We start from the raw sequence: 26,775 nt of genomic DNA, 5'->3' as shown, positions 1-26,775 counted from the left end.
TTTATAAAGGGACGACCTTCTCTTGGTAACATGGAATTCTGAATGCTACTTAGATCATGATTGCAGTGCAATTTTTTTCTTAAAATAAGTGCTTTTTATAAGAATGGTGACATGCGTGTGATGAGTATAAATTCTAGAGAATGAAAAGCAAGGATGGAGAGAGAAATTAGAGTCTTTGACGTTATGCAGGGCCTTTTTGTAAACCTTTTTAATGTCAAAGCACTAATTTATAAAATGCCACAGATAAGTTAGAGATTAGGCACAACAGATCTGTCCAGCTTGTGTATGAAATGGATTTGATCGAGTTTTTGCTATGTTATTTACTACGTTTTGGGATTAATAAGTGATTTATATGCATATTTTTCTGTAAATCTACATTTTTTTGTACAAGATGTTCCATGAGTTATGAAGCTAAGGGAAGAAAATGCCAAAGATATCTCTAGTTACAGCGAACATACCACAGCACGGTTACACCAGGTCCAGATCGGCAAGAAAATGTCACTCCAAGCCTGAAGTTTCAGCTAAGAGTGAAGTGAACACTGTTGTTTAAGAAAATGTTTCTCAACAATAAAAAGTATACTTCCTTCTTGGTAGAATTGTTGGCTGCTTCTTTCCAATTTTCCATTGGAAAGAATGGAAAGTTATACTTCCATTCAATGGAGAAGTGGTGTACTTCCATTGCCCTTTTTTTTTTTTTTTTTTTTTTTGCGGAACGCGGGCCCCTCACTGTTTTGGCCTCTCCCGTTGCAGAGCACAGGCTCCAGACGCACAGGCTCAGTGGTCATGGCTCATGGGCCCAGCCGCTCCGCGGCATGTGGGATCTTCCCGGACCGGGGCACGAACCCGTGTCCCCTGCATTGGCAGGCGGACTCTCAACCACTGCGCCACCAGGGAAGCCCTATTGGCCTTTATTCCCTTTGCTTTGTATCACCTGTTTCAGGCACCACAATCAGTGCTAGTGCCTGGTGTTGGCAACAAGGCTGTGTCCCAGTGCCATTGATTGAAAGGATGCCTTTTCCTGAAAAGAACACAGAGACAGACAGTGGGGAATGAAGGACCAGCCGTCCAGCGGGTGCCTGTCTGCAGAAATAGTGGGCGGTACTCTGGCCCCAGTGGACATGTTGTCACCTCCCTGCATGAGCATAAAGATCAGAGCTGACTCAGCTAAGACTCTGGGCAGGGTCTCCTTCCTGGTTCTACCACTAGATTCTCTGTGGCAGCTGGAGGTTGCAACAACGGATTAAAAAAAAATAGCTTGAAAACATACAGATGTCCTCAGTTTCTGTTATTTACAGATTTTTAGAAATTTAAAGGACCCTAGAATTGGGAGCAACACTTTTATTCAGAGACGGTGGAGCCGAGGCCCCGAAAGGAGGAATGTGCTCGGCCATGGCTGGTCACCCTGCCCCCTGGGCACAACAGGGACAGATGTGCACAGGGGAGCAGGCGAGGGCATAGCAGGTAAGCCTTGAGGGGACGGTCCCTCTGCAAGGGGCTGCGGGCCTGGGAGGACTTGCTGCCGGGCCATCACACCCTTCTCTCTGCTAGGCAGTGGATGAGAGAGGAGAGTGAAGGGCTGACCTGCTGACCACGAAGCCTGATGGCTGCGGTGGGGTGTCACTTCCCCGACTGCCACAAGCAGAAACGAGGAGGGGTCCACCCTGGATGCGAGCCCCTCTCCCCTGCCCCTTGAAGGGCGCACGGAAGTAGAAGGTGCAGGTTTCCAAGGTTGGTGGAGGTGGGGAGGCTGGGAACGGACACCTGGTCACAAGCCTAAATTTGGTCCCTTTTCGTTGTTTAATTGAAGGACAGCTGGGGCCATCAGAAGCTGGAAGAGGCAGGAGGGGGCCCCCCAAAAGCCCTGCCCACACCTGGATTCAGACTCTGGCCTCCAGAACTGTGAGAGGCACATTAATGTTGTTTCAAGCCCTCCAGTTTGTGGCAATTTGTTATGGCCACCCCAGGGCTCACACAACAAGGAAATAAGTTATGCTTCACAGTAGAAAGTACTATTAAAGTGACATTTCTGTGAACTGAAAACAAACCCTAATACAGAACATATTAAGTACAAATATGCATGTTTTGGTGGTGAGCATACCGAAATCAAAACTGAAATGTAAACTGAACCTTGGAGAAACTGCTCTCAAACTTCGCCATTTTCTTCCATGGCCTCACTGCTGGCAAAATCCACCCCAAGTATAAACAAGAAGACCAGATTGTGTCCCAGCTGCTTGTAATTCTCTTTTCAAGCATCTAGATTCAAAATATATTATGTACAATTATGTCTTCAATTGCCCTGTGAAAATGACTGCAATGCAGACTAGTTTCCTAGACTGAGAGCTTACAACTTTGATGAGGAATGATCCAGGCAAATATTGAATCTGGAAAAAATGTCAATAATGAGCTTGATAATATTTGTTTCGCCAAAGAGATGGAGATGGAGATGCTTCCCTTTGCGGGAGAATTGCGTCATCAAAGTAAATGTGGATTTGAAAAGCAAGCCTGAAGCTGCATGTATTGGGGAACTGGGGGGAGGGGGCTGAGCTGTCATGGGGGCAGGGGATGCACCCCAACCCGCCAGGAGGGCAGGACCCTGTGTTCACTGTGTTCACTCCCCGCTCCCTACACACCCTTGGGCCTCGCTTCCCTTGGGGCACCGACCTCCACTGGGTGTGTCATCAATATGGTGACCTAGTGAATGAGGATGACAAAGCCTCAGAACAGGGCAGCTGTTGATATAGATGCTTCTGCCTGGCAGTGGGCAGATGGATCAATGGTAGGTAATGGGAGCCACTTCTCCATACAGGCAGTGGGTGCCCAACATGGTTCCCTACCCTGGCAAGGGTCAGACTGGCCCTGCCACTCCTCACCTCTGACCCTTGATCCCCGACCCTCATTCCTCAACCAGCCTGAACTCGGGGTCAGGGTCTGGCTCCATCTGTTCTGGCTTCAGTGGAATTCTCTTCCCTGCCTCAGTCTAGAACTCAACTGTGGAATACTGCTTCTTTCACTCTACTTTCCCACGATAACAGTGGAACCAGCCCAGGTACAGAGGCCTCTGAGTCACTGTGCAGAGGAAGACAGAGGCAACAAGGAAGAGTTCCAAAGTCTACCTTGCCCCAACGTAGTTGCTGTTGCTCCAGCCTTTACCCCTCCTAGGTGAGGCAGCCCAGAAGTGCTTTCACTGTCGTCAGCCAAAGACCACCAGGAACTCAGTTGACTCACTGCAATGAGGGAGACCTCCTATGGTCAAGAACCGGGGACATTTCTGTAGGAGGATGTTGGAAGGGACTCAGACTAGCACTTGTGGTAGGAGAGCACATTGCTGTGTTCAATGCTTTCAGGGAGCAGCGGTGATTCCGGGATCGCTGTCTTAGTAACTCCTATCTAGAAGGTGTGAAGACTGAGCAAGGTTAAAGCTGTTGCTGGTAAAAGCAGCAGCCGCTCAGGCACCAGCATGCGGTCTGGCCTTTGCTGGCTCGGATGCTGCCCCATTCTGGACTGTGTTCATGCAGGGTCTTGCCTTTATGCTGCCCCTATCAGCCTGAGGGGCCTCGTCCAGGGAGCTTTCATATCCGACCCTGCCCGCTGTGGCCAGGCTGTGTGTGCCAGAATCTCTGGTGCTCTTTCTGTGCCTGATGAGATGACAGGAAGACGGCTGTCTAGCCCAGGAGTGGACTTGGCACTCGGGTCTAGAATATGCCTGTCTGCCGCGTCAGAGACTAACTTTCTACTTCTGCTGGAGGACAGTGCCTTGTGCGGCTCAAAGCTGGTCAGCATTGTCTGCTGGTTTCCTGATTCCTTGCTGCAAAATTTTATCGTTGCTCTGTGGGCCACTTTAGAAATGGGGGTAATGGATGGTAGCTTTTTAAAGGTTCTCTGATTGTTTTACTAGTTAAACACTGTATCATACGAAACAACCTTACCTCTTGCAGATGAAAGGCGAGAACAGAGGGCCCTCTGGGCGGGGACCCTAGGGCCAGCCGCTCCTGCCTCCATGGCCACTGTGTTGGAATAGGACCATGGGCCGGCTCCGCGGTGCTGGGAAGCCCAGAGCCTTACTTGATGATGTGTTGTGTCCCAGGGGCTGTGTGTCCTGGGCGGAGGTGGTGGTAGGCAGGGCTCTGTGATCTGGAGGACTCTGTGTGTGGGGGAGCTTGGTGTCTTGGGGAGCTCTGTGTCCCTGAAGACGGTTCTGTGTGTCCTGGGGGGGGTTCTGTGTCTTGGGGATTCTGTGTCCTGGGGGCAGCTGTCTGTGGGTACCTCTGGGCCGTGGGGGGTCTGTGTCCCTGTGGGGCGTCTCTCTCTGAGGAGATGGAGGGTAGGGGGTGGGAGGGTCTATACGTTCATATACAGTCGACCCTTGAACAACGCAGGGATTAAGGGCGCCCGCCCTCCACGCAGTCGAAAATCCGCGTGTAATTTATAGTCGGCCCTCCTATCCTCGGTATCTGCGGTTCTGCATCTGTGGATCTAACCAACCAGGGTAGTGTAGCCCTGAGGCATTTACTATCGAAAAAAATCCTCGTGTAAGTGGCCCTGAGTTGCTCAAGGGTCACCTGTACTTCCATTTCCTCACTTCCACTCATTTTGCTATTTTCGCGTACATTTTACTAGCATACCTGTTAAAAACTCCATAATGCATTGTTATTTTTACTGAGATACTTATCTTTTTATCAACTAAAAATAGAAAAGTCTCTTATGCTTACCTTAATCTACATGATTTCCGGGGGACTCGAGTTACTGTGGGGGACTGGGTTCTGCGTGCTCCTGAGGGTCACGGGGCAAGGCTGTCACTGTTTTGTTTTTTAATTTATTTATTTACTCATTTATTTTTGGCTGCGTTGGATCCTTGTTGCTGCGCTTGGGCTTTCTCCAGTTGTAGTGAGCGGGGGCTACTCTTCATTGCCGTGCGCAGGCTTTTCATTACGGTGGCTTCTCTTATTGCGAAGCACGGACTCCAGGCGCGTGGGCTTCCCTAGTTGTGGCTCACGGGCTCTAGAGCGCAGGCTCAGTAGTTGTGGCACACGGGCTTAGTTGCTCCGCGGCATGTGGGATCTTCCCGGACCAGGGCTGGCACCCGTGTCCCCTGCATTGGCAGGCGGATTCCCAACCACTGCGCCACCAGGGAAGTCCCTGGGCTGTCCCTTTGAATCGCCGCCCCCTGGAGGGCTCGTTGGCACTGGGGGTCTCCTCCCGCCTGGGACAGGTGGTTCCCGCCCCCAGATGCGCCCTCCACAGATGCGGCCCCTCCCCTCAGACCAGGCCCCGCTCCCGAACCGACCAGACCAGCCCTCTTCGGGCAGGCCCCGCCCCCCATAGACGTGACGCTCTCGGAGCTCCTTCCCCGCCCGGCAGGCCCCGGGTGGATGTGCTCGGCGCTCCGCGGCTCTCTGGCTGCGCGCGCAGGCGGTGGGCCTTTCGCTTCCGGCCGCGGCGGCCTCGGAGCTGGCCAGAGGGACACCGGCGGCCTGCCTCCCCGAGCGGCATGCGGCGCTGAGGCGCGGTGGACCCCGCTGCGCCATGAACCTCCTGCCCTGCAACCCGCACGGCAACGGGCTGCTCTACGCCGGCTTCAACCAGGACCACGGTGAGGGAAGCCCGTCGACTGCCCCGGCCCTCCCGACGCCGCTGCCCCTTCGAGCGGGGTCCCGCCCTCGGCGCCCTGCGGCAGCGTCCGTACCGCGTCCAGGCCGCTCGCCCCCTCCTCCCCGGGCGCCTGTTCCCCTCCCCACGGCGTTCCCTCTCCTTCGCCCGGCGTCCCTCCCCTCCCCCCCGGCCGCCCCACCTCCCAGCCGCTCGCCCACCGCCCCGACGCCCACCCCTCACCCCGGTCGGACGGTGACGGGATTTTCCGGGCGGCGTTGGTTCTTTCCTGTCGCTTTAGGGTCCCCAGCGGCCGGGACGGGGTCGCGCTGAGGTGACCCAGGCTCAGGACCTTGTCCGCGAAGGTCCTCGTCTTTTCTGTTGATTTTCATAGGAAAAAAATCGCCGGACTCACAGTTTATTCTTTTGTTGGGTGGAAACCGGATCGTCCAGCACGGCTTTGGGGAAATGGCATTTTTCGCGTTTCCGAGTCCGGCGGGCTGGGGGGCTGCGCCCCACTCTCACCCGGGGAGGGGGACCCGCGTCGGTTCCGAGTGTTCGCTTTGGAAGCCAGCTTGAAGAGAATCCAGAAGCGGGAACTGCAGGACCCGTATCTGTGGAGCTTGTTTGGTGTAGAGTTAAATAGGCCGGGCGGAGGTGGCCCCGCTGTGTCAGTGCGTGGGCACTTGGGCTTGTGGGGTTATGGCTCCAAGGTCCTGACTGTGGGGCCCCGGGAGAGTTAAGTGTGTCTGGGAACCGAGGCGAAGCAGGGGTTTTCCTTCGGGGAGGAGCCCTTGAGGGCAGGAAGTGTTCTTGGAGGGGTGGAGGTGGACGTGGGGAAGAACGTGGGATGGGGGCGGCTGGGCTGGGGACCGCAGGTGGTGTGGCCCCACGTTGGGGTGCCCTTTTGGGGCCACATGTTGGGCATCCAGCAGTATGTGGCAGAACATTTGGGGTTTTGATTTCCATAGGAGGGCCAGTAGGTTTTTCAGTAGGTTCTGATAATAATTGAGAACTCTTTAAAGAGTTAACCGTGTTACAACTCCTTAAGAAATGTGTTTTCAATGGAAAGAGGTGACTGGCTGATAGTAGGGGAGGGGAGAGGCAGCCCTGAAAAGCAAACACAGAAGCAAAAAGCTTACTGACTGAGGCCCTTTAAAGGCAAGATCTTCTACACCTGCCTTAGTGCCAGATGAGGCATCTTTGTACTAAGTTTCAGTATAGTAATTGAGGCTCACGATGATGCTGATTATTTTAGAAACCAGTGAAGTTTATAATGTTTTTTTATAAAGGTTTCATCAAAGATTATTTAGAAAATACAGCACTGGGTTTTAGATGGATATATTTCAGTTATCTGAAAAATACACTCTCACTTTTGTAAAACCATTTCATTTCATTGTAATAAATTACAAGTAAAGCTTACAGTGTTGCTGGAAAAAAATATACTTTTATACTTAAGCTTCTGCTTACCCTTAGCCTAATTTCCTATAATGTAAATTTATGCCATATTGTTGAGTTCATTATATTTTGTTTTTATACTGATTTTTAATTTTTACTCAGCTTTTTTAGCACTCGCATTGCAACTTTAGAAACATCTGCTTATAATTTTAAATTGTTTAAACTTTTGTCTTCTCCCAAAGATAACTTGCATTACAATTTTCAAGATTCTGAGGTGTGGATATGTACATTTCTATAATCTGGCTGCCGTTTTTCTTTCTCTTCCCGTGGGAAACACAGGGTTTGAGTACACACACCTTCTCTGTAGACTAGCTTGTCCTGCCTCGACCGAGACTGAGGCGACAGGCTGACTTCGCTGGCTCACTCTGCTGTGGTTCTGGAGTGTGGGCTCAGAGCACTTGCATGTGGACTGCACATGGCTCATGCGTAGAAGAATGCCCTTCAGTGATTCTGATGCCCTGTTGCCAGTCGGCTTCCTCTGCACTGTGCTTGGTCACCAGCTGTTGGCTTGAACACTTCTGTGTGGGGAAAAGTTTTGTTAAGATAGCAAGAATGAGAAGATTAATGCCAACTTTTGTATGATAGCCAAGTAAAATACGTTAATTATTTCCTCTACCCAAAAAATAGCAAGGATAATGCCTAGCCTCCTTAGTGAGTGGTTTCCAGTCTTGTGGTATTTGTAGTACCTTTTCTTCTAGCTTTTAATTGAAGCACACTATTCTTACAGAAAAGTGCTCGTATCCTAAGTATTCTGCTTGGTGAATTTTCCAAACTGAAAACACCTTTCACAGCACTCAGGTTAAGAAACCAAACACCTGGCCACCCTGTGCTCCTTCCAGCCACTTCCCCATTCGACTTCCAATGACATAGATTAGTTTTGCCTATCCGTATTGTATTTTGTTTCTGGCTTTTTTATTCAGTATCATGTTTGTGAGATTTTTTTTTTCCATACTGTTGAGTATAATTGTAGATCATTCTCATTGGTGTGGTGTTTCTTTGTGTGAATATATCACAGTTCATTTATCCATTGAACCATTCGTAGGTCTTTGGGTAGATTCCCAGTTTGGGGCCGTTATGAGCATAGTGGTGCTGCTGTGCGCATTCTAATACCTGTCTTTTGGTGAACGTATGTTGTCATTTCTGCGAGGCTTGTATACCTAGGAGTAGAATTGACAGCGGTAGTCGTGCAAACAGTTTTCTGCAGTGATTGTCCTGGTTTGCCCTCCAACAGCAGTTCTGAGAGTTCCCATGCGAGTTCTACACACTCCTTACATTTGGTGTATTTTCCATTATTTTGGCCCTTTTGGTGGATGTTTAGTAGATCTCATTGTGGTATATGTGAGATTGTATTTACATTTCCCTGATTCTGTGTGTTTATTGACCACTTGGATATTCTCTTTTGTGAAATGTCCAAATATTTTGCTCATTTTTCTCTTGAGTTGTCTGCCTTTTTCTTGTGGATTTGTAGGGATTGGTTGTTTATTTTATACAAGTCTGGTCAGAAATATATGTGTTCTGGCAAAGACAAATAAGATAGGTGCAGGCTTAAAACTTGTGGAAGGTGTAATAGTTGAGAAAGAAAGGGAAAAGTTTCAACTTCTGTATTTTCATATTTTCCAGAAAGCCAAGCTCTGGTTCCCCTGTCCAGATTACATGATTACAATAACACAAAGAGGGAGTTACAACCCAGAATAAGTTAGAGATAATAAGTAACGCTGTACTTTAGCGTGAGTGTCAGGCTCCAGGCCCAGATAAAGTGCCTGAGAGTTGACTGCAGAACAGTCTCCAACTCCTGAGGAGGCTGTCATGGTCCTTGCAGTTTTATAAGTAACCTGGACAAAAAATAGAAGCATGCTTTCCATGTTGGGGGCAGGGGTGGCAGATAGGATAGAATAATGTCTTCCCAACGCTGGAACACAGATCAAAAGCAGGGGAAGAGACCCTGAGGGTGGCTTTCGCATTCAGGCCAGTAGTGCGGTCGCAGTGAGGGTGCAGGCTCTGCAGCTTGTCTTGGAAAAAGAAGCAGAGGGTTTGGTGTTTCTCCTTCTGGCCACAAGCTTCATATGAGCCTGCATGGTGGTGTTGAAGGAGATTAATGTGGTCTTGGTCACACTTAGGCAAGTGAAGTCCAGGTCACAGGATCGTCTTGAAACTTGAGTGCTTCATTCAGTTCATAACAGTGCCTTTAATTGGACCATTAACAATCTGGTGTGTGACTTGGGGATGGTGACCATGACAGAGGTTTAGGGAGTTAGGATTAGTTCCAAGTGGGAGTGAGGTCATGGAGACCTCAAGCTGCCTTCTAGAAGACCATCCACACCAGCCCTTCCCCCCCTTCCCCAACTGGGCGTGTCCATACCTGCTGGGGTTGCCTGCTTTGTGGCTGTCCTCATGGACTTTCTTGTTTGTCATTGCCTCTGTAGGACTTGGTGGCTGATACAGTCCTCGAGAGGTGTGTTGGGAACGGGGAGGCCAGTGGTGAGCATTAGAGGCGGGAGTTGAGGGAAGTGCTCAGTGGCAGAGTGGCTGGTGCAGTAGCCGGTGAACCCCTCGTGCTGGAGTTAAGTGAGCCTGGTCCACGGGATGCCAGAAGGGCCCTGAGGGGGGCAGTGGAGTGACGTGCAAATCTTCTGATAACAGTTCATGAGGAGAGTCGTAGTGACACTTGCAGACCACGTTCGTGTGGTCTGAGCATCCACAAGAGTTCCTGGGAGAGGTCACTGTCTCTGGACCCCTTGCTTGTGACGGTCCAGGCCTGGGGTCCTCAGCTGAGACCCCAGTGAGGTGATTAATTTGTCTGTCTCACACTTTAGGGTGCTTTGCGTGTGGGATGGAAAATGGATTCCGAGTCTATAACACCGATCCACTAAAGGAAAAAGAGAAACAAGGTAAGAGTAACTGACATTTCTTGGTTTCTGCCCTTTTCTAGCCGGTAGAGTCTAGATTTTATCTTGCAGATTAGAGGGGAGCTGGTTTTGAGAAGTGAACAGGGTTCGTGGCCCTGTCAGCTTGGATGCAGCTGTCCTCTTTCTTCCGTTGAGCTTCTATGAGTGCTGGGCCCTGTGGGCCGGGTGCAGTGGTGATTCAGCCGGTGCTGGCGACTCTGGGTACTCTGGTGAATCCAGTACCTGCTAGCCCTGCTGAGAGAACCAGGTGCGGTTGTGCTGGCCACTTCACTCTTCCTGTTGAAGTGTGAAGCTGTAGGGAGCTCAAGTGAGGGCTTTAGTTACAGCACGTGGGACTTTGACTCTTAAAATGACCCACACTTAGAAAATACTATTGTAGCAATATAGTTGCTTCTGTTTACTTATTTCAGTGTCTTAAATTATGTTTTCATGGAATAAAAGTTTTCAAAAGCTGGAATTAGGAATTCTGTTGGTAAAATAAAATAATGGTGGTCCTTTTCCCATTTGACAGGAAAAATGTGTAATTTACAGGTAGAATCATCCCATTTTCTTCTTCTCCTATGTATTTTTCTTAAGCTTTTAGTGTCTCCTGGTCCTTATCTGCCAACGGATGAACAAATCTCAGATAAATCGTAAACAATGAGAAACATCCTTTTCCTTCCTGCAGTTGTGATTGTGGTTTTTATTCAATGTGCAAGTTATATTTTCTGATGCAAGAACTGTTTCTCATCTGTAAGAGGAAGTCACTGCATTCTTAAGCTTTCCTATCAGCCCCTTTCCATTTTGACAACTAATATCCTACATCAGGGATTTTCAGAATCTTTTTTTTTTTTGGTGGTGGAACCTCTTTGTCAAGTAAAATCTTCCATACAACCCTGGTATGTAAAACAGTAAGTGGTGCTTTATATTCAGGAGTTTATTTTGTAAGCTGAAGTCTATAACTTTTATTTATTAGAGAAAGACCATGTAGCTGGTTAGTAAAGGGCTCAGACTCTGGGCCCACACTATTTATTTATTAATTTATTATTTATTTATTTTTGGCTGCGTTGGGTCTTTGTTGCTGTGCATGGGCTTCCTCTAGTTGCGACGAGCGGGGACTATTTGTTGCGGTGCGCGGCCTTCTCATTGCAGTGGCTTCTCTTGTTGCGGAGCACGGGCTCTAGGCACGTGGGCTTCAGTAGTTGTGGCGTGTGGGCTCAGTAGTTGTGGCTCAGGGGCTCTAGAGCGCAGGCTCAGTAGTTGTGGCGCACGGGCTTAGTTGTTCCGCAGCATGTGGGATCTTCCTGGAACAGAGATAGAACCCGTGTCCCCTGCATTGGCAGGCGGATTCTTAACCACTGCGCCACCAGGGAAGTCCCTGGGCCCACACTGTTTAGATCCCAGTCCTGCTCTGCTCCTTGTCACGTTGCTGTGTAACCTTGGGCAAGTTCCTCACCTGTTGACCTCAGTTTCTTGATGTGTGAAAAATGAAGATGATAACTGCCTACCTCCTAAGGTTATTGTAAAGACGGGTGAATTAGGATGCGTGAGACACACAGACGAGTGGCGGTACACACAGAAAGTGCTTTGTAAGCTTGTGCCCTTGTCATTGGTGGCAGCAGTGTTACCCTTAAAGAGTGGGTCTTTGGGATTAATGAGTGTTACAGGCGACAGTGGAAGTCTCCTATCAGTCTTCTATGCTGCTGACTTCTATTTGTTTTGTTTTGGTTAGGTAGTGAATTAAGACAACTCTTTTTTTTTTTTAAATAAATAAATTTATTTATTTATTTATTTTTGGCTGCATTGGGTCTTCGTTGCTGCACGCGGGCTTTCTCTTAGTTGAGACGAGCAGGGGCTACTCTTCGTTGCGGTGCGCGGGCTTCTCATTGCAGTGGCTTCTCTTGTTGCGCAGCATGGGCTCTAGGCATACGGGCTTCAGTAGCTGTGGCACGTGAGCTCAGTAGTTGTGTCTCGTGGGCTTTAGAGCACAGGCTCAGTAGTTGTGGCGCACAGGCTTAGTTACTCTGCGGTATGTGGGATCTTCCTGGACCAGGGCTCGACCCCGTGTCCCCTGCATTGGCAGGCGGATTCTTAACCACTGCGCCACCAGGGATGCCCCGACAACTCTGTTTTATACAGAAAAATAGTTACAAAATATTTTGAAACAGCTTAACTTGAAAATTTCAGGATTCGGTATGCGGGCCTCTCACTGTTGTGGCCTCTCGCATTGCAGAGCACAGGCTCCGGATGCACAGGCTCAGCGGCCATGGCTCACGGGCCCAGCCGCTCCGTGGCATGTGGGATCTTCCCAGACCGGGGCACGAACCCATGTCCCCTGCATCGGCAGGCAGACTCTCAACCACTGCGCCACCAGGGAAGCCCTCAGGATACTTTTTACTTAAATTGACCTACTAACTTCGGAGTTACAGACTTTAGTTTCAAAGTTGAATCATTAGAGGCATATTAAAAACTGCTTCCTAATTAATGAAATGTTTACAGTAAATCTAGGATTTCTTATAAAAATAAGTTAAACTAGAAGCGTCTAAACCTCCTAAGTGCCAGGAAGGTTTGCTGCTGTCATGTCACAGTGCCGTGTTTGTTCCCTGTCCCTGCTTAGCTGCACTGTGTCTGGGGCAGGCCATCCCCGAGCTTAGCTTGTAGTGAATTTTGAATTTGCGAGGGATCCAGCAGGGCTGTGTGGTGCTTACTAATGATGTGTTTAAGGACTTCTCCTACATGCACTTGCAGCCTTGTCTGCTGCTGCATTTCTGGCAATTAACTCAACAGTAGAAAATAGGCAGAAGACTTGACCTTATTCCTTTTTTATCTTTGAGATTTACTTTCCTAAACGAGGAAGGAAGTGTGCCTGCATTGTAGGGTCATTCCCAGATCTGGGCTCTCGGCCTTGTCTCTGCTGTGACCGTGGCTCTGAGTAAGGGGACTGCGCGACTGGCCGTGAGCTGAATGCCTCTTGCAGGCACACCCACCATCGGGTGGAGCTGGCAGTGCTGGGATGCCATCTTGGGCAACCCCAAGACCCCAGTGGAGGCAGCTTTCTCCTCCGAGGTGGTGTAGGTCCTGCGTCCCATGCACAGAGCAGCATGGCTCAGCTCGGGGGAGGCGTGGGAGCCCTGGGAGCACAGCCCGTGTGGTGTTCTCACAAGGATGCTGTGGGGTCAGAGTGTAGAACTCCGATTCATGTATATCACATACACATCCAAGCATATCCTGGAAGGAAGGTTCAAATCATAATTTGAACAAAGATGTGTCAAGAGTGATGCCTTTGGGTAAAATTATATCTAAGTGATTATAGAAATAAAAGGAGTACTAAAAAGTCAACTCCACTCTTCACTTAGAAACACAACCCTCCCACATTCCAAAGCTGGCTAGAACTTTTGTAGCCTACACTGGATGAACTTGCAAGGTCCTCAGGGCGGGCAGCAGGGTCCAGAGGAGTCCCCTTGTCTTTAGTGCCGCCCGCCTTTTCCTCCATGTGACCAGTGCTCACACATGTGACATTGGCAGCCATGTGTGGGGAAGCAGAGGGGACACAGAGGCCTAGAGGGGATGCCGAGTGACAGGTGGAGCAGCAGGTGAGTCTGCTTGTTCCTGAGCCCACTGAGTGCTGCACTGGGGGCTGAGGATGCAGTAATGAATAATATGGGCAGGGCTCACGCCAAGGAGTACTTCCCAGAACTTCTGCTGCCAGTGTCCTTGTCCCCACGGTGAGCCACAGGCCCCCCCCCACCTCTGCAGGAGACCCTCCAACACTAGCAGGTAGGTCTGGTTCGTCTCCCCTGGGGTCACTGCTCCTTCCCCTGGGTCCCGATGCACACACTACTTTGTGTGTGCCCTTCAAGAGCGGAGTCTCTGTTTCCCCCAGTCCTGCTGAAGTCCTGCAATCAATTCCCACTAGGCTTCAAAGTCTGATTCTCTAGGAATTCCTCCTCCCATTGCCGGACCCCCAGGTTGGGAAGCCTGACGTGGGGCTCAGAACCTTCACTCCAGTGGGTGGACTTCTGTGGTATAAGTGTTCTCCGATCTGTGAGTCACCCACCCACCAGTTATGGGATTTGATTTTACTGTGATCGCGCCCCTCGTACCGTCTCATTGTGGCTTCTCCTTTGTCTTCGGATGTGGGATATCTTTTTTGGTTTGTTCCAGTGTCTTCCTGTCGATGACTGTTCAGCAACTAGTTGTGATTCTGGTGTTCTCTCAAGAGGGAGTGAGAGCACGTCTTTCTACTCCGCCATCTTGGTTTCTCCTCTCCGGTATCGGCCTTAAAGGATTTTATCTGAAGGAAAAAATTGGGAAAAAGATGCTAGATGCTGTGGTACATCCTGACACGGAGGTACAGCCATGACACACTGTTAGAGGGAAGAGTTGGAAAATAGTGTGATGGTGCCAAATGGTGCCATTGGTTTGAGTTCAATGCAAGTTACACGCATGATCTCGTTTACAGCTGTTTCTACTTTATGCTTTTCTGTGTTGTTTTATTTTCATAGTGATAATATATAATTTGTATAATGAGAAACAAGATATTTCCATTAAAAGAAAACTCCTCGGAAATAGAAGGAGCTGGGGGTTGCAGGGCAGAGGCAAGTTGAAAAGGCAGGGGCCTGCCGTCGTGCCAGGAAGGCTGAGTTCTCCCCTTTCGTATAAGAGCCTCTCAGCGGAATGGAGGTTAAGCCAACACTTAGACGTCCTTCTCCCCCATTTTATTTCAGTTTCTTTTCTTTTTTTTTTTTTTGCCAAGCTGCTTGTGGGATCTTAGTTCCCTGACGAGGGATCGAACCCGAGCTCTCGGCAGTGAGAGCGTGGAGTCCTAACCACTGGACCACCAGGGAATTCCCCCAGTTTCTCATTATTTTTGAGGCAGGTTCTGTAGGAAGAGTGGGACCTGTCAGGTATTGATTTGTGCCTGAAGCTTTCATCAGTCGAAGTTTCCAGAGCCTGTCTTGTGTCTTCCATCTCTCTCTGTAGTTTAGTCTGCTGCATAGCTAGCTGCTGGGCCTGGGGACTTTTAGAGATGTGGATATTAACGAGCATCCTTGGGCACATGTCTCTGCTATTCTGTCAGTGAGTGATGCCTGTTGATCTTTCAGGACCAGCCCTTGGGGCCTGGGACTCGGGGGCTCTAATGGCAACCTTGGGCTTCCTTTTGGAAGACCCCCTCCTCTCCAGCTGCAGGAGGTGGGGGTCAGACACCCTTGGGGGCTGTGGCAGGTGCTCACTGGGTTGGAGGCTGTGGCCCTGGGTGGGGGTCGCTAAAAGTCCTCTGACTCTCCTGGAGTTTGGAGTCTCGCCTTTGATTGCTTCCGCTCTTCCCAGGAAAGCCTCACGTTCCCCTTTCTCTCCCTCACCAGTTGATGCTGAAAAATCTGCTTTTCTCTTCCTTTCCAAAGGCCAGAGGCCATAGCAGTTTACAGTGGTCAAAACTGCTGTCTTAATCCTTAACTATTAACATCTTTGTAATCTTGACATTGATTTTTTTTTAATTGCATCAGAGTCAGCCATAGATAGGCATCAAGGTAACACAAAATCTGATTTCGTATAATACTGGGTTTTTTTTTTTTTTGTTGTTGTTGTTAGAAAGAGGCTTAGAGAAAAATCATAGCCTGTACCATTTAAGTTAAAACCTTTTAAAAACTTTTAAACAGAATGTAATATCCTTTTAACACTCTTTTTTTTGCGGTATGTGGGCCTCTCACTGTTGTGGCCTCTCCCGTTGCGGAGCACAGGCTCCGGATGCGCAGGCTCAGCGGCCATGGCTCACGGGCCCAGCCGCTCCGCGGCACGTAGGATCCTCCCGGACTGGGGCACGAACCCGTGTCCCCTGCGTCGGCAGGCAGACTCTTCAACCACTGCGCCACCAGGGAAGCACATTTTTGGTGATTTCTTCACGTGGAGTACTTCAGTTTTTGTTTTTTTCCCCATCCCACCCAATTGGTTCTCTGTCCGTGTCACATTTCAGAAGCTGTTGTGCCTCCTGGCATTTCTTCATTCTCCCATTAGCTTGGTTACATCTTGCTAAGGGAGTGACTCGCTTTTAGAACTTGAGAAAACTCATGACTTTAACAAATCCAACATTAATAAGTTTGAAGTCTCAGTGCTCGCATAGTGTTGTGTTAGTATTAAATATTCTCCCTTGGTTGGATAGTATTTTGAAAATATGTTGCTTACCTCTTGGCATAATTCACAGGTTTCTCTAAATAAATTTGATTCTAGAACTTAGTGAACCTGCACTGAGGAAATAATTACACTCCTAACAGACCCCCAGAACTGTTCATCTTGCAAAACTGAAACTCTGTCCCTATTAGACACTGACTCCCCTTCCCCCTCCCCCAGCCCCCACCATCCTACTTTCTGTCTCTATGAATTTGTCTACTCCAGGGACTTCATATAAGTAGACTCATACAGTATTTGTCCTTTTGTGACTGACTTATTTCATTTAACATAATATCTTCAAGGTTCATCTGTGTTGTACCAGTGTTGTACCATGTTCCGGAATTTCCTTCCTTTTTAAGCTGAGTAATATTCCATTATGTGGATGGACCATGTTTTGTTCACCCCTTAATAGACATTTGGGTTACTTCTACCTCTTGGCTGTTGTTAATAATGCTGCTGTAAACATGGGTGTGAAAATATCTCTTCACAGCCTTGATTTCAGTTCTTTTGAATGTATACCAACAAGTGGGATTGCTGGATCATGTGGTAGTCTGTTTTTAAATTTTTGAGGAACCACCATACAGTCTCCAGTAGCAGCTGCACCAGCAGTACACAGGGATTCCTATTTCTCTACATCCTTGTCAACACTTGTTATTTTCTGTGTGTTGTTTTTTTTTTTGTTTTTTTGATAGTGGCCATCTTAATGGTTGTGGCAGGATATCTCATTGTATTGTTGTTTTAACTGAAGTATAATTGATTTAAAATGTTGTGTTGGTTTCTAGTGTATGGCAAAGTGATTCAATTATCCATACATATATCTTCTTTTTCAGATTCTTTTCCATCATAGGTTATTACAAGATAACTGAGTATAGTTCCTTGTGCTATGTGGCAGATCCTTGTTTATCTATTTTATTTTATTTTTTAAAATTTATTTATATATTTTTGGCTGTGTCAGGTCTTCATTGCTGCACGCAGGCTTTCTCTAGTTGCGGCGAACAGGGGCTACTCTTCATTGTAGTGCATGGGCTTCGCATTGCGGTGGCTTCTCTTGTTGCAGAGCACGGGCTCTACGCACGCAGGCTTCAGTAGTTGTGGCACACAGGCTCAATAGTTGTGGCTTGCAGGCTCTAGAGCGTGGGCTCATTAGTTGTGGCGCATGGGCCTAGTTGCTCCACAGCATGTAGGATCTTCCCAGGCCAGAGCTCGAACCTGTGTCCCCTGCATTGGCAGGTGGATTCCCAACCGCTGCGTCACCAGGGAAGTCCTACCTATTTTATATATAGTAGGGTGTATATATTAATCCCAAACTCCTAATTTATCCCCCCTCCCCCGATCCCCTTTGGTAACTGTAAGTTTGTTTTCTGTATGTCTGTGAGTCTATTTCTGTTTTGTAAGTAAGTTTATTTGTATCAGTTTTTAATTATTTTATTTTTACAATATTTATTTATTTTGGCTGCGTTGGGTCTTAGTTGCAGCACGTGGGATCTTTCATTTCGTCACGTGGGCTTAGTTGCCCCGTGGCATGTGGGATCTTAGTTCCCCAACCAGGGATCGAACCAGTGTTCCCTGCATTGCAAGACAGATTCTTAACCACTGGACCACCAGGGAGGTCCCATTTGTATCATTTTTTTAGATTCCACATATAAGTGATACCATATGATATTTGTCTCTCTCTTTCTGACTTCACTTAGTATGATAATCTCTGCATACTATCTCCATATTGCTGCAAATGGCATTATTTCATTCATTTTTAAGTCTGAGTAATATTCCATTATGTGTATATATATATCACATCTTCTTTATCCTTTCATCTGTCAATGGACATTTACATTGCTTCCATGTCTTGGTTATTGTAAATAATGCTGCTGCAAACATTGGGGTGCATTGTATCTTTTTGAATTAGAGCTTTTTCTGGATATATGCCCAGGAGTGGGATTGCAGGATAATATGGTGAACTCTATTTTTAGTTTTTAAAGGAACCTCCATATTGTTCTCCATAGTGGCTGCACCAATTTGCATTCCCACCCACAGTGTGGGAGGGTTCCCTTTTCTCCACACCCTCTCCAGCATTTATTATTTGTAGACTTTTTGATGATGGCCATTCTGACTGGTGTTAGGTGATACCTCATTGTTGTTTTGATCTGCATTTCTCTAATAATTAGCGATATTGAGATCTTTTCATGTGCCTGTTAGCCATCTGTATGTCTTCTTTGGAGAAATGTCTGTTTAGGCCTTCTGCCCATCTTTTGATTGGGTTGTTTGCGTTTTTTTGTTACTGAGTTGTATGAGCTGTTTGTATATTTTGGAAATTAAGCCCTTCTCGGTAGCATCGTTTGCAAATATTTTCTCCCACTCTGTAGGTCACCTTTTTGTTTTGTTTATGGTTTCCTTTGCTGTGCAAAAGCTTTTAAGTTTAATTAGGTCCCATTTGTTTTTGTTTTTATTTCTATTACTCTAGGAGATGGATCCAAAAAAATATTGCAGTGATTTATGTCAAAAAGTGTTCTGCCTATGTTTTCCTCTAGGAGTTTTATAGTATCTGGTCTAACATTTAGGTGCGTTTTTTTCTTTTGGTTTGGTTTATTGTTGTTGTTTTGGGTTTTTTTGGCAGCGTCACGTGGCACGGGAGATCTTAGTTCTCCGATCAGGGATCGAACCCATGTGCCCTGCAATGGAAGTGTGGAGTCTTAACCATTGGACCACCAGGGAAGTCCTACATTTAGGTTTTTAATCAATTTTGAGTTTATTTTTGTATATGGTGTTAGAGAATGTTCTAATTTCATTCTTTTACGTGTAGCGGTCCAGTTTTCCCAGCACTGTTTATTGAAGAGACTGTCTTTTTTCCGTTGTATATTCTTGCCTCCTTTGTCATAGGTTAATTGATCATAGTTTGTGGGTTTATTTCTGGGCTCTCTGTTTTGGTCCATTGATCTATGTGTCTGTTTTTGGGCCAGTACCACACTGTTTTGATTACTGTAGCTTTGTAGTATAGTCCAAAGTCAGGAAGTGTGATTCTTCCAGCTCTGTTCTTCTTTCTCAGGATTGTTTGGCTATTTGGGGTCTTTTGTGTTTCCATACAAATTAAAAAACTTTTTTGTTCTAGTTCTGTGAAAAATGCCATTGGTAATTTTATAGGGATTGCATTGAATCTGTAGATTGCCTTGGGTAGTATGGTCATTTTAGCAATATTAATTCTTCCAGTCCAAGAACATTGTATATCTTTCCGTATGTTTGTGTCATCTACAACACACTGACAACAGAATATCAGAAAGAGAAATTAAGGAAACAGTTCCATTTACCATTGCATCAAAAATAATAAAATACCTAGGAATAAACCTACCTAAGGAGGCAAGTGACTTGTACTCCAAAAACTAACATGCTGATGAAAGAAATTGAAGATGACACAAACAGATGGAAAGATATACCGTGTTCTCATTGTGGTTTTGACTTGCATTTCTGTATTTAGTGATGTTGTGCATCTTTTCATGAGTGTTGAACACATATATCATCTTTGGAGAAATGTCTATTCAAGTCCTTTGCCCATTTTTTATAATCCAATTATCTGACTTTTTTTTGTTTCGTTTTATTATTGTTTTAGGGTTGTAGGAGCTCTTTATATATTTTTGATATTAACCTCTTATCAGGTATACGATTTGCAGACATTTCTCCCATTTTGTAGGTTTCCTTTTCACTTTAAGTTCTTTAATGCACAAAAGGTTTTAAAGTTTCATGTAGTCCCATCGGTCTGTTTTTGCATTTTTTTAAAAAATTTTATTTATTTATTTATTTGCCTGCACTGGGTCTTAGTTGCGGCATGCAGGATCTAGTTCCCTGACCAGGGATTGAACCCGGACCCCCTGCACTGGGAGCGTGGAGTGTTAACCACTGGACCACCAGGGAAGTCCCAGTCTGTTTTTGCTTTTGTTGTCTGTGCTTTTTTTGGGGGGGGTGGGGAGCGGGCCTCTCACTGTTGTGGCCTCTCCCGTTGCGGAGCACAGGCTCCGGACGCGCAGGCTCAGCGGCCATGGCTCATGGGCCCAGCCGCTCCGCGGCATGTGGGATCCTACTGGACCAGGGTACGAACCCGCGTCCCCTGCATCGGCAGGTGGACTCTCAACCACTGCGCCACCAGGGAAGCCCCTGTTGTCTGCGCTTTTGATGTCATGTCCAAGAAGTCATTGCCAAGTCCAGTGCCATGAAGCTTTTTGCCTTTGTTTTCTTCCAGGAGTTTTGTAGTTTTGGATCATCTTACATTTAGGTCTTTAACCCATTTTGAGTTAGCTTTTTTTAAAAAATTAAGTAATTTAATTAATTAATTTATTTTTGGCTCTGTTGGGTCTTCATTGCTGTGTGTGGGCTTTCTCTAGGTGCGCGGTGAGCGGGGGCTACTCTTCATTGCAGTGCGTGGGCTTCTTATTGCGGTGGCTTCTCATTGCAGAGCACAGGCTCTAAGCACGTGGGCTTCAGTAGTTGTGGCTTGCATGCTCTAGAGCGCAGGTTCAGTAGTTGTGGCACACGGGCTTAGCTGCTCCACAGCATGTGGGATCTTCCTGGACCAGGGATCGAACCCGTCGACGGACCAGGGATCCGTCCTCTCCATTGGCAGGAGGATTCTTAACCACAGCACCACCAGGGAAGTCCCCTGAGTTAGCTTTTGTACATGATACAAGTTAAGGGTCAACTTCATTCTTCTTTGTTAGTTTTCCCAACAGCGTTTGCTGAAGAGACCGTCTTCTCCCCCGCTGGCGCTCAGCATTTGTTTAATAGCCGGTTATTACAAGTTTTGCTCAGCTTTGTTCTGTTGGAGTCCATTAATCTCTTCAAGAGTGTAAAGGCCGAGGCTGAAGGTTAACCAGCAGCTAATCTCCCTGTGCCTAGTGAGTGCATCCAGGGAACCAGGTGGTGCCTGTGGTGATGGAGGCATGTCCTGCATTGTGGGGTGAAGGATTCCTGCGTGGTCATGGGTCTGAGGCCACACACTGAGCCGAGAGCGGTTTAAGGACTGAAGCATTGTAGTCCTTTGAGTTTGGGCTGTGGCCACATCCTGTTACAGCCAGAATTACTTGAGGTGGCTTGTGTGTCACAGGACCATTAAATTGTTTATAAGGAGAGCTGTGTTCCTTGTGGATAATGTTAAGCACAGAGTCCTTTCTAGGGTTTCTGCTAGGCCTTGAATTTGAAACTTCCCCTTGAGCAAGCTGATGGACTTTGAGTCCATCTTGGGTGGCTCTGACTGGACAGGTAGGAGTCAATTTTTGGGCTAACTTGTGATTTTCAGAGGTTTTGTTTCCTGGCTTGCCCCTCACTGTCCCAGGAGCTCATGGTCACAACAGACCAGAGTGGAAGCTGGGGAGATGGGGTGGGGTGGCCCTGCTGCGACGGGAACCATTCAGAGTGCAGTGTGCTTTCCTGAGCCCCACACTCCTCCTGGGGTTTCCTGTTGCTCCCCTGAGAGAGCGTGTTGGGCTTCCTTCTGTTGTGGAGCACAGCTGAAAATCTGCTGGACATGTTCATCTTCACATAATTTGTGAACATTTTTGAGCATTTCGGACTTCCAGTGGAAGAGGTGTTTAAAGTGGTGAAAAGGAATTCCAGCTTTTGCATCACAGCATACTTTCTCAGAGCTTACAAATTTTGCTGCACCTTAAAATACGAACTCAGATATTTCATACATTTTGCTACATTGGCTTCTTAGGCTCTTAGTGTTTACACATGAAAATATAGTTCATGATGACAGGATGCTGAGAGGTCTGAAGCTAATTATTTTCCTAGCCGGTCACTATTCTCATTTCTGATGGCAGATACAAATTGCTGATTAAAAATCAAATTCTGACTGTTACGTTTTTACTTTTTTTTTATTGTAAAATATACATACTGACTTATTTTTATCATTTCAGAATTTCTAGAAGGAGGAGTTGGCCATATTGAAATGTTATTTCGCTGCAACTATTTAGCTTTAGTTGGTGGTGGAAAAAAGCCGAAATACCCTCCGAACAAAGGTAAAGTAATCCTGCATTTAATAATGCACCTCATGTGTAGTCCTCTCTTGAACTTTTTAGAGTATCTTTGTGTCTCTGGCTACATTGGATCTTCCCTGGTGGCCCTGTGACACATGAAGGACTAGTCCCTGGGAAAGAAACATCCAGAAAGAGAGTGTCTTTTCTCTGCTGCTCCTGGGAAAAGAAACGTGTGACCAGGGTCACTTGTCCCCATGGACATAGAGCACGTACTTTTCAGTTGTGTTGGCTGGATGGGGGCCTTCGCCCCATTTTGTTCTGGATATTCTTCTGCGGTTGATGTCCTGTGCTGTGAGTTCCTTTTAAAGCCAGGTGTGGGGAGGCTGCTTCTCCTGCAGAGAGCCACTGACTCACAGAAACACAGAGAACAGACAACAGCTGGGCTCTGGGTTGAGGAGTGTTGTTCCTGGTATGTGTGTGTGTGTCTGTGTTCAAAGAGATGGCATTGTAAAGAGTGTGGCTCTTTGAAAGTAAAGGAGAGGGACTTCCCTGGTGGCACAGTGGTTAAGAATCCGCCTGCCAATACAGGGGACATGGGTTCGAGCCTTGGTCTGGGAAGATCCCACATGCCGCGGAGCAGCTAAGCCCGGGCACCGCAACTACTGAGCCTGCACTCTAGAGCCCGTGAGCCACAACTACTGAAGCCTGCATGCCTAGAGCCCGTGCTCCACAACAAGAGAAGCCACCGCAATGAGAAATCCGCATACCACAACGAAGAGTAGCCCTCGCTCACTGCAACTAGAGAAAGCCCGCACGCAGCAATGAAGACCCAATGCAGCCAAAAATAAATAAATAAATTTTTAAAAAAGGAAGAAGAATTACTTGGGCTCCTTGGGGATGGGCAGAGATTCTGCCGCTGGATCAGTCTTTGTCATATGAAGAATTTCATTGATCATTTGTGAGGAGTCAGGAGCCTAGCCCACCTGTGGCACTGTTGGGGGGTGTCACTGCTCCCCGCCCCCAAGGGAGCAGTGGACTGGATAATCTCTGGGGTCTCTTTCACCTGTAACATCTTATTCTCAGTAAAAAATTCCGAGAAGTGAAAGTCTCAGAAATTTTGCAGAAGGAAAAAATTTTTTAGAAGAAAGAAATTTTCTAACTGAACATTTTGAGTAAAATTTAAGCTTTTTGTAGTGTGCTAAGGGCAATTTTTAAAAAAGAACTTGGTCTGTTTAAACTTTTGTAAGATTAAAAATACATTTTTTCAATGTCAAAATTACTGCTTAATATTTTAATAATTATCAATTAAGATGCATGGTGTTACAGTGTAAAGAATCTAGTGTCTTTGGTTTGTGAAAACAGAATAAAACAGGACTGGAGGAGACTGGTTTGTCACGGTCACCTACTGGGTCCTGACAGGGTGCTGTTCAGGAAGCAGAGAGGCCCTTTCCATTTAGGAGGAAGTCCAGAATTTTGAAATATATTTTTTGCTATTAGGAACTGTATCAGGAGACAGACACACAGAATCCCGCCCAGTACATTTAAAATTTTTGGTTTCCTGCAGTAAGGCAGCTCACAGCCCTCAGAGGCCATGGATTTTTCTCACTACCGAAGGCATCATGTCTGGTCACTTTGCTTTTGTGAATGAGAATTTGTGCTGCTGCCTCTGGTGCTTCATCACACTGTTTCCAGATGTTTCTGAAAATGGAGTTCACCCGTATTTGTGACACCCTTGACATCCGCATCTGTTGGCTTCTGTCTGGTTTGGGCCAGTTTGGGCCAGTTTGCCTTTGTGTTGAGTTGTAGGCTTTCTGGTGTTAGGTTGCAGGGCCAGAGGAAGTTCACTGATGCTTTCGTGTTCAAGAGTAGAGTGTCCTTTGCCCAGAAGGTCGTGAACATCTGGTTTGGGGAAGATACTATTTTCAGTAAGGTAACTGTCTACTCACTGACATGTTGGTGCCCTTTAAGGAAGAGCCGATGGGAGAAGTTTATCAAAGATGGTGTTGGAAGGAGCAAGAAGAGCACTATTCTCTGCTTCAGTTTTGAGTGGTTATAAATTATAACCTCTTCGATAGTAAATACCTCTTATGTTACTTGATAATTTTGGAAGTTCTGGTAGGCTGGTATTCAGTTCTCTCTTGATTTGAAACTTAGGATACTTACCCCTTATGACAAAACTTACCCCTGAATTCCACCGGGCTATTGTTGGTCATGGTGTTGGGACCTTTAGGGGAAACATTCTTTCCTTCCATTCTCAGTCAGCCGTAACCTGACTGTTTAGGGAGCTTATTTCCCTCACCCCACACGCTTTGTACCCAGCTTTTCAAGTGGAAAAGAGGTCTGGACACACACTCCTCATCCTCCAGGGTTGTCTGTAAATTGTCTCAGCCCTTGGGACATAAACTGCTAATCCATCCTGACGGAAGATTGTAGTGTGAGCAGAAGATATTCCAGAGCTTGAAGCAGAGCGAGAACAGTCAGGGCTGAAGAACACTGGCCCTGGTTTTTATGTGTCTGATTTCCCCATGAAACAACCCTTTCCTTTTTTTTTTTTCTTTTTTTTTTTTTTTGCGGTAAGTGGGCCTCTCACTGTTTTGGCCTCTCCTGTTGCGGAGCACAGGCTCCGGATGCGCAGGCCCAGCGGCCATGGCTCACGGGCCCAGGCGCTCCACGGCATGTGGGATCCTCCCGGAACGGGGCACGAACCCGTGTCCCCTGCATCGGCAGGCGGACTCTCAACCACTGCGCCACCAGGGAAGCCCATCTTTTCTTTTTTTTTTTTGACGTGGTAAAATATTTAATGTCTGTACGTGTGCCTCACCCTCCCATTCCTGTTACAATTCAGTAGCCTCTCCAAACTGACTGTACCAGAGAAAACGTGGACACTTTTTCCCAGCAGAGTTCGAAAACCATTAAGGCCCTGATACTCTTGGTTCAGAAATGATAGCAGGTGAGGTCTTTCCACAGCATGCCTCAGGTCTCTCTGCTCAAGGAAAAATGCCCCCCAGCTCTACGGGACTCCCGAGGTCTTCTGTTCTCTTCAGCCTGGCACTGGGAGCTGCGCCGCTGGAAATAGTGATAGGCTCGGGCACTGCAGCGGTAGCCGCCGTAAGCAGTGAGGGGCATCGTGGAGGCGGAGGAGGTCTTGTAGCCAGTGTCGGCTAGTTGCTTGGCAGTTGGCATGTTGCCTCCAGCCTGCGTGACCTCCTAGCACAGCCGGACCCTTTCTTTTCTTAATCCAGGTTTATCTGTAGCACTTGGTACCTGTGGCTGGGCTTGCTTTTTGGCTCAGTCTAGTAGAACCAAGGAAAGAGAGGTGGAGAGAAGTTTGCCTAAAAACTAGGCAAGGTTTGGCAGAGAGGAGGTTCAAGTGTGCTTGAATGTCTGTGTGCATGCCTGTGTGGGTAGAGAGGCAGAGACTGGCTGCCTGAGGTGTGCGCAGGTGTGTGGTTGCTGAACAGGAGGGTGGGGGGGGGCAGGGGGCGGGGCTGAGACCTGGGGGCGGGACCGTCCTGCCAGTGGGAGAGCCTCGTGTCCCCTCACCCCCCGCCAGCTCCCAGTCAGGTGTTTGTGATGTGAGGACCCCTTCAGGAGTGGCCTTAGCAAGCCAGCCCCTGGCCTGTTCATTACCATGTTCTTACATTCTTTCCTGTTTCAGTGATGATCTGGGATGACCTGAAGAAGAAGACTGTGATTGAAATAGAATTTTCTACCGAAGTCAAGGCTGCCAAATTACGGCGAGATAGGTAGGTTTGGTGTCTCATTTTTAGAGGTGGAACAGTCACTTTCTCTGAAGATGGCTGAAATCATTTTATATTGAAGGAAGAGAAGTGTTCAGGAAAACGATATATAAAAACGTGAGACTGTAGTTTATGACCCAAGGACATAAGGAAGGCAGTGAGTTTTATTTGCCTCCCAGGATCACTTACAGGTGAGTGGTTGGTGGGCGTGGGTGAAGTGCACCTCCATGAACCTGGCCCCCGGCCAGCCCTGCCCCCCCAGCTCTCAGTCCTTCAGGGGAGCCGTCCCACCCGACAGGTACAGACTGAGGACTCGAGTTTTGAACCTTGCATTGCCTCCCTCTTAGCCTACACTTGTCCAAATGCTGCCTCATAAATGTTTCAATCTGAAAGTAAAGGAAAATTCAGGAACTCCTCACAGAGAAGGTGTCATTGACTCTCACCTGTTGAAAGTAGCAGGTCTCTCTCTCTCTCGGCTGTTGCCTTCCTGGGGTTTAGGAGAACACAGGAGTTTTTCCTAGTATGTTGATGGAGGTAGAGCAAAGCTTCATCACTTTGAATTTTGGTGTGATTTACATGTTATGCTCGGCTGTGGTGTGATTTACATGTTATACTTGGCTGTGGGAGGACAGATGCTGAACCAGACAAGTGTGAATAGGGGTCTGTCATCCCTGCACTCATAGGTAGACTTGTTTCTTCCAGGAATGTCAGCATTTAGGGGCTCGTAGTAATGCAAATCCTGGAGCCAAATCAAGGATATTACACTTTCTTACATTTCTGGATTGTCAAGACGTGTCTAAAAGTGTGTTAAGATAGAATTTCTGCCTTTGTGTCCTACTTGGTTCTTACTCTAGACAGAATATTTGATGACAATGCCCTCCCAACCCTTGGGCTATACTTTCCTCCAGCCGGGTGAGAGGCGCTCATTCCTAGTGCCAACCTCGTGCCCAGGGGCTCCCTGCCAACCTGCTCCACAGACCT

At 47.4% G+C, this 26,775-nt stretch overlaps 1 protein-coding gene and 1 pseudogene across 6 annotated transcripts in view; one reads left to right on the top strand and one right to left on the bottom strand.

The window, feature by feature from the left end:
• Nucleotides 1–5,390: 5,390 nt before the first annotated feature.
• Nucleotides 5,391–26,775, top strand: part of WDR45B (WD repeat domain 45B) — a 31,875-nt gene continuing 10,490 nt past the window's right edge. The window contains exons 1-4 of one of the 6 annotated variants that reach the window (XM_027081131.1): nucleotides 5,400–5,590; nucleotides 9,858–9,932; nucleotides 21,995–22,096; nucleotides 25,713–25,800. In XM_027081131.1, the coding sequence (XP_026936932.1) occupies nucleotides 5,524–5,590; nucleotides 9,858–9,932; nucleotides 21,995–22,096; nucleotides 25,713–25,800 (332 nt within the window). In that variant the 5' untranslated portion in view covers nucleotides 5,400–5,523. Of the gene's footprint in view, nucleotides 5,591–9,857; nucleotides 9,933–21,994; nucleotides 22,097–25,712; nucleotides 25,801–26,775 lie in introns of all 6 variants that reach the window. The other 5 variants (XM_027081135.1, XM_027081134.1, XM_027081136.1 and 2 more) reach the window with 5 other exon arrangements.
• On the bottom strand, nucleotides 25,065–25,237 carry LOC113606687 (cytochrome c oxidase assembly protein COX14-like; annotated as a pseudogene).

Source organism: Aethalodelphis obliquidens, unplaced genomic scaffold, assembly GCF_003676395.1.
Source record: "Aethalodelphis obliquidens isolate GAN/ISIS:26980383/991018 unplaced genomic scaffold, ASM367639v1 scaffold44, whole genome shotgun sequence".
Taxonomy (NCBI): Eukaryota; Metazoa; Chordata; class Mammalia; order Artiodactyla; family Delphinidae; genus Aethalodelphis; species Aethalodelphis obliquidens.
The sequence above is the reverse complement of the archived record's forward strand: the minus strand, read 5'-3'. Positions and strand labels throughout refer to the sequence as shown.